Below are 17,503 nucleotides of genomic sequence, written 5' to 3'. Positions count from 1 at the left end.
GGGGCATCTATGGGCTGGGCCGCATCAGCGGCTGCAGCTGATCGTGACAGATATGTAAAAAAATAAAATGTTCCTACGTTGAGATCATCTTATAAAGCTGCTCCTGTTTTATACTATAAATTAAACCCATAATCCTATTGAGGTAGGCAGTAAGCACTTTAATATGTAATAAAACAAATATTCAACCAAGCCAATGGTACAAAGAGACTAGAACAATGTTTATGAATAAAATAATTATTTTTATTAAATACAAAATATTTAAAACTAAATTTTAAAAAGACAGGGGAGTAGATACCTCCAAAAATATTCAGGGAATGATACAGTGAGATGGAATGAATAGATGAACACTGCAAGTTTAGGAAAAGAGACTGAAAGTATGTTAGCCTTCTGGGTGAAAAAGACACAATACACCTGTGCAGAGATATAATCTCATTTGCATTTCAGCAGCTTTTCCAAAGTCATACAGCAACCAAAAATGATGTAGAATTGAGTGCTATGTAAAATAGGAGCCTGCTTCAAGGAAGAAATAGATCAATTATATATAGCAAAAGCCCTAAATGGTGAATTGGCTATAAAGTATTCCAAAATATTCCTATTGCGGCTATTACAACATACAAGCACAAATAATAAATAAGGAATAACACTCTGGTATGAAGATGTGACTGTGCACGAAAAGATGCTATTACCTGAAATGGAGTGATGAAATGGCATGCAGTGCTGAAGGAGGCTGTACCGCACCCTGCGCCCGACAAGCACCGTTTCGCTAAATAGCTTCTTCACTACTGTGTAATGGCTGTGTCCAACCATGCAGAGCTGCTCCAGTTCATGGTCAGCACATACCACAGCTTCTGGCCAGGGGAGCATAAGTCGCTCATACGCCACTAACATGATTTATAAAAAGCTCAGTGGACTGGAGATGTGACAGAAACCTTTGCTCCTGTCATAAAACAATGTGTTACATCAGGCAGGAAAATGTGTTACCTCAAAGCAGCAGATCTGAGCCCCTGCAGTTTTGTTTGAATGCTCTTTTATCATAAGTGACTAACCTTTCTCGCCTGGCCAGGAGCTGTGCTATGTGCTGACCATGAACTTGAGCAACTCTACATGGTTAGAAACAGCCATTACACAGTACACAGCAGGGGCACATTTAGAAGATTATCTCAGAGTAGGAACATTTTGTTTAACCCATCCAATTTGGTAACTTACATTTATTCCCAGATCTATTGATTAAAATATATTTTGTGCATGGGACAATCTTTTTAAATGTGGCAATATGATCATTTTTGTTAAATCTAATTGATCTACCATAGTTTGCTCCAAAATATTTTTTTATCTCCGCCAATAGGGAAGTTACAATTGTATTGAAGTACTGTGTGTGATTAGCTGAGATCTTTATCCTGAGGTATGACCATCCTTGCCTATTACCTGGGGAAAGATATCAAATACCTTTGGATACAAGTCACAGATCAATATTATAAATCTACCATCTCTACCAAACAGTTAAAGACTGGTCTACTACAATCTTTGTTGTACACATCGATTTAAACCATTGAAATAAGTAATTTTTCAAACACATTCTTTTTTAGATTTGCCTGTGAGTGGCACTATCTCTGCTCGCTCAGTGGCGATCACGTGACCCCCGACTGTGGCCGGCGATGATATCTAGTTATGTCACATCAACTTCCATACTCTGGAAGTTGAGGTTGTATTACCGAGGCGTCACCAAGTCTCAGGTAGACTGTGACCACACACTGAGTGACTGGGCTGTGGGCAGTGCTTTAGTGCAGGTCACAGCCCAGTATCTAGCGCACCCTGTAGAAGATTTTCCTCTGTTCCTCTCTGCTTTCATTGGCACATGCTTGCGTGGCTCTGTCAGTGGGCCCTGGGATCAAAGTCCATTCATTTTACCCAAATCCAAATCTTTCCATCATTTCCCAAAGGTATCATCACTCCATGTTGTCAAATGCTTTTTTAGCATCTAAAACAGCATGGATCTGAATTTTTCTTTTTTTGACTTTTAGGTTCTGTAACTAAAAAAAACTGAGAGATGTCGGTGATTCTGGGACTTTCAGGGTATTAGTGGGCACTGGGATGATAACCACTGGTAGCAGTGGAATGGACACCGATTGAGATGCCATGTAAAGGTCTTTTCAATTAATGTTGACAGTCCCAGTGTTCTGTACGCGGTGGATCGGTTGCAAACTAATAGCATGTAGTGTGAAAAGTGAATCCTTAAAGGAACTCAAAGAACAATTGGATCGACAAGAACAGTCCAATTATGGAGTTGCGTCTTGTTAAAAAAGAATACTTCTGTCTGTCTGGAAATATTTTATAACACATATCAGTCCACTGAAGTTCCTGCATCAAGTTTCTTATTGCCGACCTTGTGGTTTACCCTTCCCACTTACTTTTTGTACCTTACCTTGTTAAAATCTCTAAAGATAATTATAGGAATTTCAGGTAGATATGAGAAATGTATAAATCTTAATATTTATGAATAATAGGAATACAGTAGATATAAAATGTATATAAATTCCTTAGAAAAAAATAAAGCAAAGGTGGTGAACCAGAGGTCAGGAATCATGATGGTGGGCTTTTGAACAGTTTGCACAAAAGGTCACCTGCCAAAGAATGAGCAAGGCTTGGAACATAAAGCAGTATCGCTACTTGGCAAATGGTGAGATAAAGTGGCCGACACAGCAATGCACATTTTAATCAAACAAACTGAATGTTCTGAGTACATTCAGTAACCTTCTTTATGGAAAGATCTTCAATGGACTAGTGGCTATTGGAAGAACATTTTTAACTCAACCAACTTTTTTCCAAGACAATGACGGTCTGTCATTGGTCAGCTAAAAAAAAGTATTCATCAAATTGTTAAATTTCATCTGCCATGATATTTTTGGTTGAAATCATTCAACTGAATCAATTTTAGACTAACAGTTACTTAAAAACTAATTGCCACTGCTTATAAATTAAGGTTCTTGTGTTGATCTTAATGTTTGCTTCAAGCTTGGAAGTTGCTTGTTACACACTTGTCCTGGGTATCTCGTGCTTAACTCCATTCTCCTGGGTCCACTGTCCTATGTTGTGCTCCACATTGGGTTTTGCAGGTTGACCAGCGTGGATCAGTGACATCATCTCCATAGAGCTATTTAAGGCCCATTGACACAGGAAGTGGATATCACCAACCATTCCCATTTTATTTAGGTGTATCCATATAAATGGCCCACCCTGTATATTATTTTATGACATGAATAGAATAGCAATATTTAGGCTCACCAGGTGAGGGGGATCTTCCAAGCCTCAGCTCCAGTTGGGCACATACTGTAGACCCCGAGTGTTGATGCAGCAAACTGGAAGGCATGTAGTGGAACCCAGCAGGGATAGAAGCACGTAAAGCTCAGTATGCACAGAAGGTGGAGCACCCCAAACTAAGAGGTCTAGAGACTCAATCCCAAAGCACACAGTTTTCCCCCTCCCATATACTAATGTGCCACAAACAGGAAATTGGCATCATCAACCATTCCCATTTTACTTAGGTGTACCCATATAAATGGCCCACCCTGTAGTTCACATTGGTGGTTGTTGTGATTATATTGTAGGTGGCATCACAGGAGAAAAAAGTTAATAATTAACGTGGTTGGATCGCAAGATCTGTGGAACGTTTAGACATGGTGATTGTGAGTTTTGAAATTGGATTAGACCATGTAAGTGTGTCGAAGGTGCATCCTCAGGAAAACAATTCGACATCAGAGATTTTGGGAACTGCAAAACTGTTGGCGTTGTGAGCATGGTGTAGGGATTCACTGTCTCTGGTAGGCATTAGGCCTTAGGTAGTGTTCACACAGGCAATGTGGATTTTGGTCCAAACGCATGCAGATTTTATTACCTTCCACAGGTTGCAACAAAATCATAAACATAAATCCCTAGCCTTGTCAAGGCGAAAACTAAACGGAACAGGCCCTGGACAATCACGTACAGCTGGGCTAGCTTCAATCCAGTCAAACAAAACATTTACTGTCCATAGCAACCAGTTATACTTGCATTTCACTGCACATGGCCTGTGCAGACTCTTCTCAGAGAGGTTCTGGCTTGTCTGTCTGTAGCTTCAACACAAATCCAGTTTGGTCAGCTTCCCTGAACCAAAGAGAACAACTAGCCTGGTTATAAACAGGGCTAGATGTAATCAGAACATGTAGAGCAAGGATTTAACCCTAGCCTACCTGGCTTTGCTGCAATGGCTGCATGTCCCTGTACTCTAATTATAAAGAAAAACTAAACGCAAGTTCTGAAGACGTATCAGTGAACAAATAGGAGACATAAGACATAGCAGGAATAATCCAATTGCAAGACATATGATGGATTGTCATCAAGGAGTCAGTAGAGCGATCTCCTCTTGTGTCTTAGAGGTTATGCGAGAAAAGCGAGACTGGATGAGATTGATAGAAGGAATGCCAGTGAATCTTTCGCTTGATTTAGCTTTCTCCGAAGGGTCAAAATGATCAAATGGCTGTTCTTTATAATAAATTCTATGTGTCCAAAGATACAATAACTGTTAGACACTTCAAAATATATGCATCCAATAGGTCTATTGTGGTGTTCTATCTCCAAAAATGTTTAACAGACTCAATGTTGCACCAATTATTTCCACCAATAAGATAACAATATAATAATATAAATAAATAATGGTTCAAGTAGAAAATGGATAGTCAGTGGAAAATTGTTAATTCATGAAGCTATGATATGGGAAAATGCATGGCGCAGGCAAAGTAGTCCTTAATATAGCCAGATATACCAAGCACAGGTGAAATGACCCAGCAAGTGTATATATACTCTTATCTCTGCAAGAGGTATACTCGAGAAAACTAAGAGAGGTCTCTTTTATAAAGCCAATCTGTGGTGCCCCTGAGGGTCCAGTCGCCACAGAGGTACTGCACCTCAGCCAGAGGTGTGTACTCCGCTCTCGGGTAAGGAGGGGACACTACCCAGGACCCACACACTAGCATCCAACACTAAACCTCTATAGGCCTGGAGGGAACTAGGTAGAGGGTGTGGGTGGAGGAAGTAGAGAGGGGTTTTCATGGAAACAGGAGGGAGCAGTGAGGAAGATTCTGGAAAGGCAGTAAGTGACTAGAGGAGTGAACAGTGAGAGGGAGTTGGAGCTGGGGACTTGAGCAGTGAGGAGCTCATCCCAGCACGAGAGGACAGAAAGAGAGAACAAGGAAGATAGAGAGAAGCTCCTGACAGAGAAGAGAGAGAAGGGGTCCTAGGGGCATGGGTAGTGAGGAATCCACCCGTGGGGCCCATATCCACGCCGACTGTAGTTAGGTGGAGGGACCATGTCGCAGTGGGGGAACCGACCTCCAGACTAGTGGAGAACTACAAGGCTCAGCTAGCCAGCCGGAGGCTGTGGTATTTGTATGTGCCACAGCCACAACCACACACACTCACTGAAAAGGCAGCCACATCCAGGGGACCAGGAGGACGTCGCTCGACAAGATCCGAGGCTGCTGGCTTGGGACACTGTGTGTGAAGGCGCAGGGCAGGAGAGGTGGTAGCCAGCGCAGAGAGACGGCCAGGGAAGGAACATAAGATAGGGTTTCTGGCAAAGTGGACCCCAAATTACCTGAGAGCTGGCTGGACCACAGACCCGAGGACACAGCACCCGGCTGGGGCTGCATTTAAGAACTGTGAACAAAAGTGTGGAAACTGCTCTCTGCTGTGTCCTCTGAATTATTACTGCGTCACCTGCCCTGCATCACAGCATTCACCGTTGACTTTAACACCTTAACTGCCCTGGGGCTTAGCTCTACCCATGGAGAGCTGTAACATCTCTGCTGCATCACCATCTGACCCAGAGGACCTGAACTGCAGCGTCAGCCACCTTCTTATTGCCAAATACCACGGGTGGCGTCACAAACTAATTCCCTATAAACTTTATTTCCCCTTTACTTTACTTTTATTGGATGCCCAAGGACAAGGACCGGGTCACTGCTGCCGTGACAACCCCCTGAAGAACAGTCAGACCCAGCCCGAGTACCCCACGGTCCTAGAGGGCGCTCCAAATTTTTGCTGCTGTGTTATAATATATGGCTGCAATAGCCCTTGTAGTGAAGTAAGGGTTAATTTTCTTTACCTGAATAGCCGCCAAGAGCAGAACCCTGAAGCTGAGCAAGTGGGTGGTGTGGCAGAGCTGTCTTTTTCAACATTTTATTTATGATGGATTTTACTATGAATTAATAAAATTTCTTGAGTTGGAATCACTTCTTGTCTAGTGGGAACACCACAATAGACCTATTGGATGCACATGTTTTTTATAATAGGTGTCAATCATATAAGAATCCCGCATCAAACAGAATTTTTATTGTTTTCCCCTATTTTATAAATTGTAAATATATGCATCAGATCTTTAAGACCATAATCAAGCCTAAGATTTATTTAGGCAAATATTGACTGCTGGACTGACATACAGTGGGGAAAATTAGTATTTGTTACACTGACGATTTTGCAAGTTTTCCCACCTACAAAGAATGAAGAGGTCTGTAATTTTTATAGTAAGTACACTTCAACTGTGAGACACAAAATCTAAAAAAAAAAAAAACCAGGAAATCACATTGTATAATTTTTAAATAATTAAATTGCATTTTATTGCATGAAATAAGTATTTGATCACCGACCAACCAGCAAGAATTCCGGCTCTCACTGACCTGTTAGTTTTTCTTTACGAAGCCCTCCTACTCTGAACTCATTACCTGTAATAATTGCTCCTGTTTGAACTCTTTACCTGTATAAAAGACACCTGTCCACACACTCAATCAGACTCTAACCTATCCACCATCGAATAGATCAAAGAGCTGTCTAAGGACAACAGGGACAAAATTGTAGACCTGCACAAGGCTGTGATGGGCTACAGGGCAATAGGCAAGCAGCTTCGTGAGAACGCAACAACTGTTGGTACAATTATTAGAAAATGGAAGAAACACAAGATGACTGTCAATCTTCCTTGGTCTGGGGCTCCATGCAGATCATGCCTCTTGGAGTAAGGATGATTCTGAGAAAGGTCAGGAACTACTACATGAGAGGACCTGGTCAATGACCTGAAGAGAGCTGGGTTGTGGCTGGGTCTTCCAGCCTAACATTGACCCAAAACACAGAGTCAGGGCAATAAGGAGTGGCTCCGTAAGAAGCATTTCAAGGTCCTGGAGTGGCCTAGCCAGTCTCCAGACCTGAACCCAATAGAAAATCTTTTGAGGGAGCTGAATCTCAATGTTGTCCAGTGACAGCCCCGAAACCTGAAAGATCTGCAGAAGATCTGTATGGAGAAATGTTCCAAAATCCCTCCTGCAGTGTGGGCAAACTTGGTCAAGAACTACAGAAAATGTCTGACCTCTGTAATTGCAAACAAATGTTTCTATACCAAATATTAAGTTCTGTTTTTCTTTTGAATCAAATACTTATATCATGCAATACAATCCAAATGAATTATGTAATAATCATACAATGTGATTTTCTGGATTTTTTTTTTAGATTCTTTCTCTCACAGTTGAAGTGTACCTACGATAAAAATTACAGCCCTCTCCATTCTTTGTAGGTGGAAAAACTTGCAAAATTGGCAGTGTGTCAAATACTTATTTTCCCTGCCGTATCTGTTCTAGTATCTTATTTTTTGTCTGTTTTTTGTCCAACTGGATTTTTACACCTATTATTTGCAGTGCGTTTTTCAGCTTTTCTGTCTTTTCCGCTGTGTTTTTCTGATTTGGGCTTGTTTTAAGATATATCAATAAAATCAATGTTTTATGGGGATTTGTTTTGTTAACCAGATACATGATCCTCTATACATTATATACATCCTCTATATTTGTTTATTATAAAACTGATTATCATCACATGATAGGTTCTTTTAAAACATGTTTGGCAGGCTAACTAAGTGTGGCTACAGAGAGAAAATGAAGTTACCGGCATATTCTCTCTGCAGCTGCTGCGTGTTTAAGCAAAATGACTGCCCCGTATTCATGCATTAACAATAGGAAACAAAATCGAAAAATAAAAATAGCCAAAAAAAAGACTATTTTTGAATATCTTGTTTTAAACACTGAAAAATTATATAGGTGATATTAATGTTTAAATTAGCAACATAGTTGGTACAGAGAAAACTAAAAACAGAGTATAATGTTGTTTTTACTATTTAGAATTAAATTTGCAGCCAGATGCATTCGATTCTGGATTAAGGAAAGACAGGTGGACTCTAGAATCAAAACCATCAGGTGCCACTGCAGATTTACTCCCAATGGAAAGGTCAACTTGACTTCAAAAGTTTAATTCACCTGGCGGTACAGATTAAAAGGAGAGAGCTCTCATGAGAGCAGCTAAAAACTATTGATTAATAAAAAGAGAGCACTAACTATAATATTAGATACTGAATCTCTCAGTGAATTACTTCTAATAAGCAATACTGAAAATATCGGGTACGATGTAATCGGCATGAGTTCCATCAATCAGGCCTTCTCCATTGAAATGCACAAACCAGCAGGGAACTTTAATACCATTCTTATGGTCTTTTCTGTAGTCTTTTTGTACACCCCTAAAATAAAACACAACAATATTAAATATAATAAATCAATAAACATATAATATATACAGCAAGCTATAATGTTTACCATTTATAATGAAAGAAAGAATTAAAGTGTGATATGAAATATACCACTATTCATTTATACCTTATGCCTCCCGGCCCCGGAACTGAACTACTATTAAAGGGAGCCTGTCAACCGAAACTGACAGTATAAACTAAGCGTTCTAGAAGATACATCCCTTATAAAAATTATACCTGTAGTAATTTTAATGGCTGCTTCATTTCTGCAGAAATCGAAGATTAATCAAATATGGCAGCTCAGTGCACCATTGGCCTATCTAGGAGACTCAGTGCACCATCGGCGTGCGTCCAGGAGACTCAGTGCACCATTGGCGTGCGTCCAGGAGACTCAGTGCACCATTGGCGTGTGTCCTCGAGACTCAGTGCACCATTGGCATGTGTCCAAGAGACTCAGTGCACCATTGGCGTGTGTCCTGGAGACTCAGTGCACCATTGGCATGTGTCCAAGAGACTCAGTGCACCATTGGCGTGTGTCCTGGAGACTTAGTGCACCATTAGCATGCATCCAGGAGTCTCAGTGCACCATTGGCGTGTGTCCTGGAGACTCAGTGCACCATTAGCGTGTGTCCAGGAGTCTCAGTGCACCATTGGCGTGTGTCCAGGAGACTCAATGCACCATTGGCCTATCTAGGAGACTCAGTGCACCATCGGTGTGCGTCCAGGAGACTCAGTGCACCATTGGCGTGTGTCCTGGAGACTCAGTGCACCATTGGCATGTGTCCAGGAGACTCAGTGCACCATTGGCGTGTGTCCTGGAGACTCAGTGCACCATTGGCATGTGTCCAGGAGACTCAATGCACCATTGGCGTGTGTCCTGGAGACTCAATGCACCATTGGCGTGTGTCCTGGAGACTCAGTGCACCATTGGCATGTGTCCAGGAGACTCAGTGCACCATTGGCGTGTGTCCTGGAGACTCAGTGCACCATTGGCATGTGTCCAGGAGACTCAATGCACCATTGGCGTGTGTCCTGGAGACTCAATGCACCATTGGCGTGTGTCCTGGAGACTCAGTGCACCATTGGCATGTGTCCAGGAGACTCGGTGCACCATTGGCGTGTGTCCTGGAGACTCAGTGCACCATTAGCGTGTGTCCAGGAGTCTCAGTGCACCATTGGCGTGTGTCCAGGAGACTCAGTGTACCATTGGCGTGTGTCCAGGAGACTCAGTGCACCATTCCGCCCACTAGTTTAACATGTCCCCGATATCTCACTGGTGATTGACAGCACTGCTGTGCCTGGATTGAACGCTGTCTGGAAAGTCAGGAAAGTCAGTGCTGTCAATCACCAGTGAGGGAAAAATAGGGCATGCAAAATCAGTGGAACTGGGCACTGAGCTTGCTTGCCAAACCAAGGGTTCACCAAACACCCTAATTAGAGTACATGATTAAACTTCATTTTATGAAAAAATGGAGGCAATGGTTAGAACAATAAAGTTGCAATTTTTGTAAAGTTTGCAATGCTATGTGCTTAGTTTATACTGTCAGTTTGGGCTGACTGACTCCATTAGGCACAAGTGGATAACTAGCCCTAAGGGCTCCTGCAGATGAGAGCAGAAATTGGATGTGTGCTTCTGATTTTTGATCGGATAGCACACAGACAGCGCAGTGACCCATTTTATTCAATAGGGCTGTTCAGATGAACAATTTTTCTCTGTTCGACTGATGAAGAGAAAAAAATCACAGCATGCGCAAGTTTCTTCCAAATCTGGAATGAGACTCATGCATTCAAGTCTATGGGTGCGTAAAAAATTGGATCCCACACAGAACATCCGTGTGGCATCTGATTTGTAAGAATACATTTTTGATAAACCTTGGAAACTGTATTTGATCATGTACATTATTTAATGTAGATGTATGAAAATGGATTTCACACAGACATCATACGAGTATCACATGGACATTAAAAAAAACAGGAACACGGATGAAAATCAGATGGAAGTCATCCAGAAAACTCTGAAACATTTTTAAACCTTCGTTTGAAGTCTTAGGGTCAGTTCCAGATTACAGTTAAAACGTTATTCCCACCTTTTAAAGTTATCACGCCCATTCGTTAAGATTAAATTATCTTTTAGCTTGCTTAAAAATTCATGATTTCATGATCCTGTCCAACAGGACACATGCTACTGAGAACAATGAAATTCTATGAACACAGAGTTACATCATTAATGTTCATTCTGTGCTCATGAAACTGTGGTATGCATAAAACATTGCTGTTCATAGCTGCATATGTAGTCTATAGAGAGGATCATGTTATGACGAAAACAGTGATTTTTAAGAAAACTATTTGATGGCTTCACTCAACGCGGGTTTTCCTAGGAACAATCAAGTTCTCGAATATTGACCAGTGTAAATGCACCCTAAGGCATCCATGATACACTCAGGTCCGGTTACAGATTTACCAGTAGATCTTGACCAGCTATTTGGTTGTAATTATATATGAGTAAATGTTCCTTACCTTGTCACAGTCAGCAGTTTGCTCTTCACTTTCATTGTTGCATCCGGTTTGTCCGGATTATCAGTTTTATGAACATTGGAAATTTCATAATCGATTCCATGAAAAAATTGTCCTTGAAAATTGAAACAATGATAAAGATTTTATTTATGAATGATAAAACACATAACAATGGATCACATTAAAATCCTAAAAGGGTAGACATTTTGTAAATATGAACTTTTCAGCAGCCAAGGACTAGTGTTAGAGTAGTAACAAAAAAATGGGGCAATCAGCTCACCTGTCTGATCCCCGTAGAAGCCAGCACTCATAGTATTCCATAAAAAAAAATTAAGTTGTTGTTCAGATTAAAAACATTAAAGTCAACATGTTCTTTGTCACTCATATTTTAATCTGAACATTAAAACTATTTTTTTAATGGAATATTACGAGTGCTGGCTTCTACGTGGTTCTGCTAGATACAGAATAATCGCTATGTGAGTAGCCTTGGTAGGTGAAGGAGTTCATGGACCCTGTATGGGTAATATGACTTTATGAGAAGGAAGTGTATGCAAATTTAGGTTCCATTGCAAAATTCGAGAAATTGTGAGCATTATGGATCAACAACTTCCAGTAACTAGGTTCTGTCTTGGATTGTTGTAGCTGTTGGGCAGGAATAAGTGGTATGTTAACGGAACATGTTGACTTTCCATTTGGGGGAAGAAGGTGTAAGGCGGTATATCTACCCTCTTTGTCCTCTGTGGGGCTTACCACATGTCTTATGCATTTTGGAATAGAGGGAAAATGAGATTTGCAGCCCTGCTACAGATTTATCATTGGTCATATTGAGGTTTTCCCTGAATGCATTATTATGTGTCTTTTTTTTCTGTTATATGTGTTACTTCTCCAATCCTAGCACACAGCCCAGTAAGTAATAGGTTCTGACAGTGGGAATTTTTCTTTGCAAGGGGAATATAGAGCAATTTGGAGTTTGCATTGTCGGTATTTTATAAAATGTTTCAAGTTTTCAATAAAAAATAAAAATAAAAAAAATTAACGTAGCAGGAAATACTGGATTTATTCTACCAATTATTCACAAGCTGTATCTCAAGCTTTACAGTCTTGAGATGCTAACAGGCCCCTTACGTTTTTCACCACAGATGACTGAAAGGCGTTGTGGAATTAGCGGTTTCAAACCTACAGGGCTCAGCCCTATAAATACCTCTTTGAGGTTTACTAGTTATGGATGGGCAGTGCAAAATCTGGGTCCAAAAGAGATCAGGTGAGAATCTCTGGTATACTACTGCTGCTAGCAAAAGAAATGGACTTAATATTGTGAATCTTGATGCTGAGAAAGAGGTTTTTTTAGACATCTCAAATTTAAAATGTAAACCAAAGAAAGGTCTTCTAATTCAAAGGCTGACCATTGCCATTTCCTGAGTTGAAGCTCCCCCGGGAGATCGGTATCTAAGTATATAGCATAGAGCACTGAGCCCCAGAAGGGGTTTCAACACAGGAAACCGCTGAAAATGATGTCAGAGAGATAGTCTGCCCAGGAGCTGGAACCGCCAGACATGGTAAGTAGATGCTTGGCACCATTTCATTATACCGATCTACACAAATACAATATATGTGAACATCGCATATCTTAAAATATAATTTTTGGTAATGATAACTGCTTAACTCCTTTGCTACCCTAAAAAATAGCTACTTTAGCACCTAAGGGTGTAACCTGAGGAAGGGAGCACCTTTTGTCACCTATGTGTCTAAAAAAAAAAAACAGGATCGAGGGTCCGTGCTGGACCACACAAAGGTGTTTCTGCACCATATATAATCAAAGTTAAACTGCTCAACAAAACATAAAAAAAAAAAGAATATGGAAACTAGTTTTAACAGTAATTTTAAAAAATTGATCCATAGAGTAACATTAATTGTTAAAGTATGAACGCTAAACATTTTGACCTTGTAGTTTTCTGCATTTTTAAAAAAAAATAATAATGTTGTCATTGTGAATTACTGGGTGTCATTTTCACAGCGGGAGAAATTTACAGGCAATTTGTTCCAAAAACAAACTGACATTTCTTGCACCAGATTTATTATTTTTTTAACACTTTCAGTACATTTTCTAATCAGGAGTTGTGGCTTTTTGGGAAATAGTTGAGGCTTTATTGGAATGTGGTGTTGCTTATCATGTGACGCCTTGTATTAAGATATGCATTAAAACTTTTTGTGTAAATTTATAGCACAAAAGTAAGTTGCCGCAACTATTTAGATGATGTAACCTTGGAGAAAACAATCCAAATTTGCATTACATTTATCATCCATCATGAGTTACTGTGATAAACTACTACATTTCAAGACTGTCTATTTTTAACTTGCATTGTCTAAAAAGGAGATTTTTGTGTACTCACCGTAAAATCTTTTTCTCCGAGTCATCATTGGGGGACACAGGACGAATGGGTGTTATGCTGCTGCCACCAGGAGGACACTAAGTTAAACACACACAAAAGATTAACTCCTCCCCTGCAGTATACACCCACAGGCTGGACAATCCAGAGCCAGTTCGGTAACAAAGCAATAGGAGTAAGCCAGTTAAAAGAAAACAGAAAACATGTCATAGTCAAAACACAGACTGAAAAGAACATCGAGCCAACTAGGCTAAAAGGGAGGGTGCTGTGTCCCCCAATGATGACTCGGAGAAAAAGATTTTACGGTGAGTACACAAAAATCTCCTTTTCTCCTACGTATCATTGGGGGACACAGGACGAATGGGACGTCCCAAAGCAGTCCCTGGGTGGGCAACCAGAAGTTATAAATGCTGTGCGAGCCTACGAGCTATAGATGAGACACAGCCGCTTGTAGGATTCGCCTACCGACGGAAGCGTCTGCCGAAGCCTGAAAGTGCACATGGTAGTGTTTCGTGAACGTATGTAAACTGGACCATGTAGCAGCCTTGCAGACCTGTGCTGCCGATGCCTGGTGCCGGATGGCCCAGGACGCGCCGACTGACCGGGTAGAATGAGCCTTGATCCCCGGAGGTACGGCGTGACCCTTGACACGGTAGGACTCTTGGATGGCGGAACGAATCCACTTGGCAATGGAGGCCTTAGAAGCGGGTAGTCCCTTCCGTGGTCCCTCCGGAAGAACGAACAAGGCGTCTGACCTACGGAGAGACGCAGTCCTGGAGACGTAATGTCTGAGACCCCTCACTAAGTCCAGAGTGTGGAGCGCCCTTTCCGTACGGTGGGAAGGAGCAGGGCACAGTGAGGGAAGGACAATCTCCTCATTAAGATGGAAGGAGGAAACGACCTTCGGAAGAAAGGTCGGACATGTCCGCAGAACCACCTTGTCCTGGTGGAACACGAGGAAAGGAGGACGGCACGACAGAGCTGCCAGCTCAGAGACACGTCTAATAGACGTGACAGCCACGAGGAAGGCAATCTTCCAAGACAAGAACAGCAAAGACACTTCATGCAAGGGCTCAAAGGGGGGCTCCTGAAGAGCACAGAGAACTAGGTTCAGGTCCCATGGTTCCAAAGGCATCCTGTAAGGCGGAACCATATGAGAAACACCCTGGATGAAGGTCCTGACCTGCAGTCTGTTTGCAATCCTTCTCTGAAAAAGAACCGAGAGAGCAGAAATTTGGCCCTTAAGAGAGCTGAGGGCAAGACCTAAGTCTACGCCTGATTGGAGGAATTCCAAAATGTGAGGGATAGAAAAAGCGGAGGGGGAAACGTCCCCGCGTCCTGCACCAGGCGAAGTAAGCCTTCCAAGCGCGGTGGTAGATGCGCATAGAAGAAGGCTTGCGTGCGCGGAGCATGGTAGATATCACTGTCTGGGGCAACCCCTTCTGCCTCAGTACCCAGGACTCAACAGCCACACCGTTAAACACAGGGCCTCTGAGTTCGGGTGGTAAATGGGCCCTTGAGACAGGAGGTCTGCGCGGCTCGGTAGCCTCCAAGGTACGTCTGAGACCAGTTGTACCATCTCGGCGTACCATGTTCTGCGCGGCCAGTCCGGAGCGATGAGAAGTACTGGAATCCGTTCTGCCTTGATCTTCCTGATTACCTTCGCCAGAAGGGGAATTGGGGGAAAGATGTATGGGAGTCTGAAACCCTGCCATGAGAGGACGAGAGCGTCGGCTCCGAAGGCTGAGGGGTCGTGAGACCTGGCCATGAAGACGGGAACCTGGCAATTGAGGCGAGATGCCATTAGGTCCACGTCCGGGGTCCCCCATCGAGAGCATATCTGTTGAAAGATTGCGGGATGGAGAGACCACTCTCCGGGATCGAGGCTGTGGCGACTGAGAAAGTCCGCTTCCCAGTTTTCCACGCCTGGGATGTAAACTGCTGAGAGTATGGAGTGGTTGGTCTCGGCCCAGCGGAGAATGAGCGCTACCTCGACCATGGCCGCTTTGCTGCGAGTGCCGCCTTGGCGGTTGATGTAGGCTACCGCAGTGGCGTTGTCGGACTGGACTCTGACCGCGCGGCCGGAAAGGAACGGCTGAAACTGGCGGAGAGCCAGTCTGATTGCCCGAATCTCTAGGATGTTGATGGGCAGCTGGGATTCCTGCGGAGACCAGCGACCCTGAGTCGAGTGGCGCTGGAACACTGCACCCCAGCCGAAGAGACTGGCGTCCGTCGTGACAACCAGCCAGTGCACCGGAAGGAAAGACTTCCCCCGAGTCAGGGAGGACCTCTTGGTCCACCACCTGAGGGACTGTCTGATTGGGCGAGAGAGAAAGAGACGGCGGTCGAGCGAGGCGGGATTCCTGTCCCATACTGCCAAAATGGCGTGTTGTAAGGGACGGAGGTGAAAAACCGCAAAGGGCACTGCTTCCATTGCCGCCACCATCCTGCCGAGTACCCTCATGGAGAAGCGTAGGGAGTGAGAGCGAGGTCGAGTAAGCTTCCGGACTTCTCTCTGTAGAGTGGATACCTTTTCCGGAGGCAAAAGTACTAGACCCTGAGAGGAGTCTAGGATCATTCCCAGGTAGGATATGGTTTGAGCCGGGACTAGGGAAGATTTTTTGAAATTGATCTTCCAGCCCAGGCGTAGAAAGGTATTTATAGTAACGTCTACCGCTTCTGAGCAGGACCGGAAAGAGGAGCCCTTTATGAGAATGTCGTCCAAGTAGGGCAACACCACTATGCCTCGAGCATGTAGAATGGCCACGGCAGCTGCCATGACCTTGGTGAACACCCGAGGAGCGGTGGCCAGCCCGAAAGGTAGGGCGACAAACTGAAAATGGTGCCCCTGGACCGCGAAGCGGAGGAAGCGCTGATGAGACGGTAGAATGGGAATGTGCAGGTAAGCGTCTTGAACATCTAGAGATGCAAGAAACTCGCCCTCTTCCAGAGAGGCAATTACCGAGCGGAGGGACTCCATACGGAATTGACGTACACGGACGTACTTGTTGAGAAGCTTGAGATCCAATATTGGACGTACTGAGCCGTCCTTCTTGGGTACGATGAAAAGATTGGAATAGAAGCCCTGGTACCTCTCGTTCTGAGGTACCGGGATGATGACCCCGTCTTCCCACAGCGATCTTATGGCCTGAAAATACTGACAGACCCTTGCTCTGGGAGGAGGGGACTGGAAGAAACGAGATGGAGGAAGAGAGACAAACTCTATCTTGTGACCGAAGGACACCAGATCGCGGACCCATCGGTCTGGAACTACCGAGAGCCACGCGTCCCGAAAAAAGAGTAGGCGGCCGCCAACTCTGTCGGTGTCCTTTGGCGCCTGCCAAGAGTCATTGAGGCGGAGACCTGTTAGGTCTGGGCCCCCTGGACCCCTGTTGTCTGGGTCTGCCTCTCCAAGAGGGAGAAGGTTTGTAAGAAGGCTGGGAGGCTCTGTCCTTGCGCTGACCTCTCCCGGCGCCGGATGGCGCGGAGGAAGGATTGGACCAATTGGAGCCGAAACGGAAATAACGGCCTCGGCCCTGTTGGTTGCGAAAGGGGCGAAAGGTTCGTTGCTGGGGAAGGAATTTGCTCTTTCCCCCTGTGGAGTCTGCGATTATCTTATCTAGTTTGTCCCCAAAAAGGCGTTCGCCCTGGTATGGAAGGGACGTGAGAGATTTTTTGGATCCTGAGTCCGCTTTCCAGTCCCTGAGCCAAAGGGATCTGCGGATCGTGACAGCATTGGCCGCTGCCTGTGAGGCACAGTTAGCCGCGTCTAAGGATGCGGAAACTACAAAGTCCCCCGCTCTGGCAATCTGAGTGGCCAGGTGTGAAACCTCGGGGGGTAAGTCGGCGTGCAGTGCTGTAGAGGCTAAAGACTCGGCCCAATGGGTCATGGCTTTTGCAACCCATGTGGCGGCAAAAGAGGGGAAGAGAGAAGCCGAGGAGGCTTCAAAGGCCGAGCGAGCCATCTGATCAATTTGTCTATCCGTGGGATGCTTGATGGACGCGCCCT

The 17,503-nt window shown here is 43.8% G+C and overlaps 1 protein-coding gene across 1 annotated transcript in view; it reads right to left on the bottom strand.

Annotated features, from left to right (window-relative positions):
• Window positions 1-7,682: 7,682 nt before the first annotated feature.
• Window positions 7,683-17,503, bottom strand: part of LOC143787842 (inter-alpha-trypsin inhibitor heavy chain H3-like) — a 107,606-nt gene continuing 97,785 nt past the window's right edge. Inside the window, exons 20-21 of the mRNA XM_077276943.1 lie at window positions 11,111-11,222; window positions 7,683-8,584 (exon numbers count right to left, since the gene is read on the bottom strand). Coding sequence (XP_077133058.1) covers window positions 8,443-8,584; window positions 11,111-11,222 — 254 coding nt within the window. The 3' untranslated portion in view covers window positions 7,683-8,442. The remainder of the gene's footprint in view (window positions 8,585-11,110; window positions 11,223-17,503) is intronic.

This window comes from Ranitomeya variabilis, chromosome 8, assembly GCF_051348905.1.
Source record: "Ranitomeya variabilis isolate aRanVar5 chromosome 8, aRanVar5.hap1, whole genome shotgun sequence".
Taxonomy (NCBI): domain Eukaryota; kingdom Metazoa; phylum Chordata; class Amphibia; order Anura; family Dendrobatidae; genus Ranitomeya; species Ranitomeya variabilis.
Note: the sequence above shows the minus strand (reverse complement) of the source record. Positions and strands in the feature narration are given on the sequence as shown.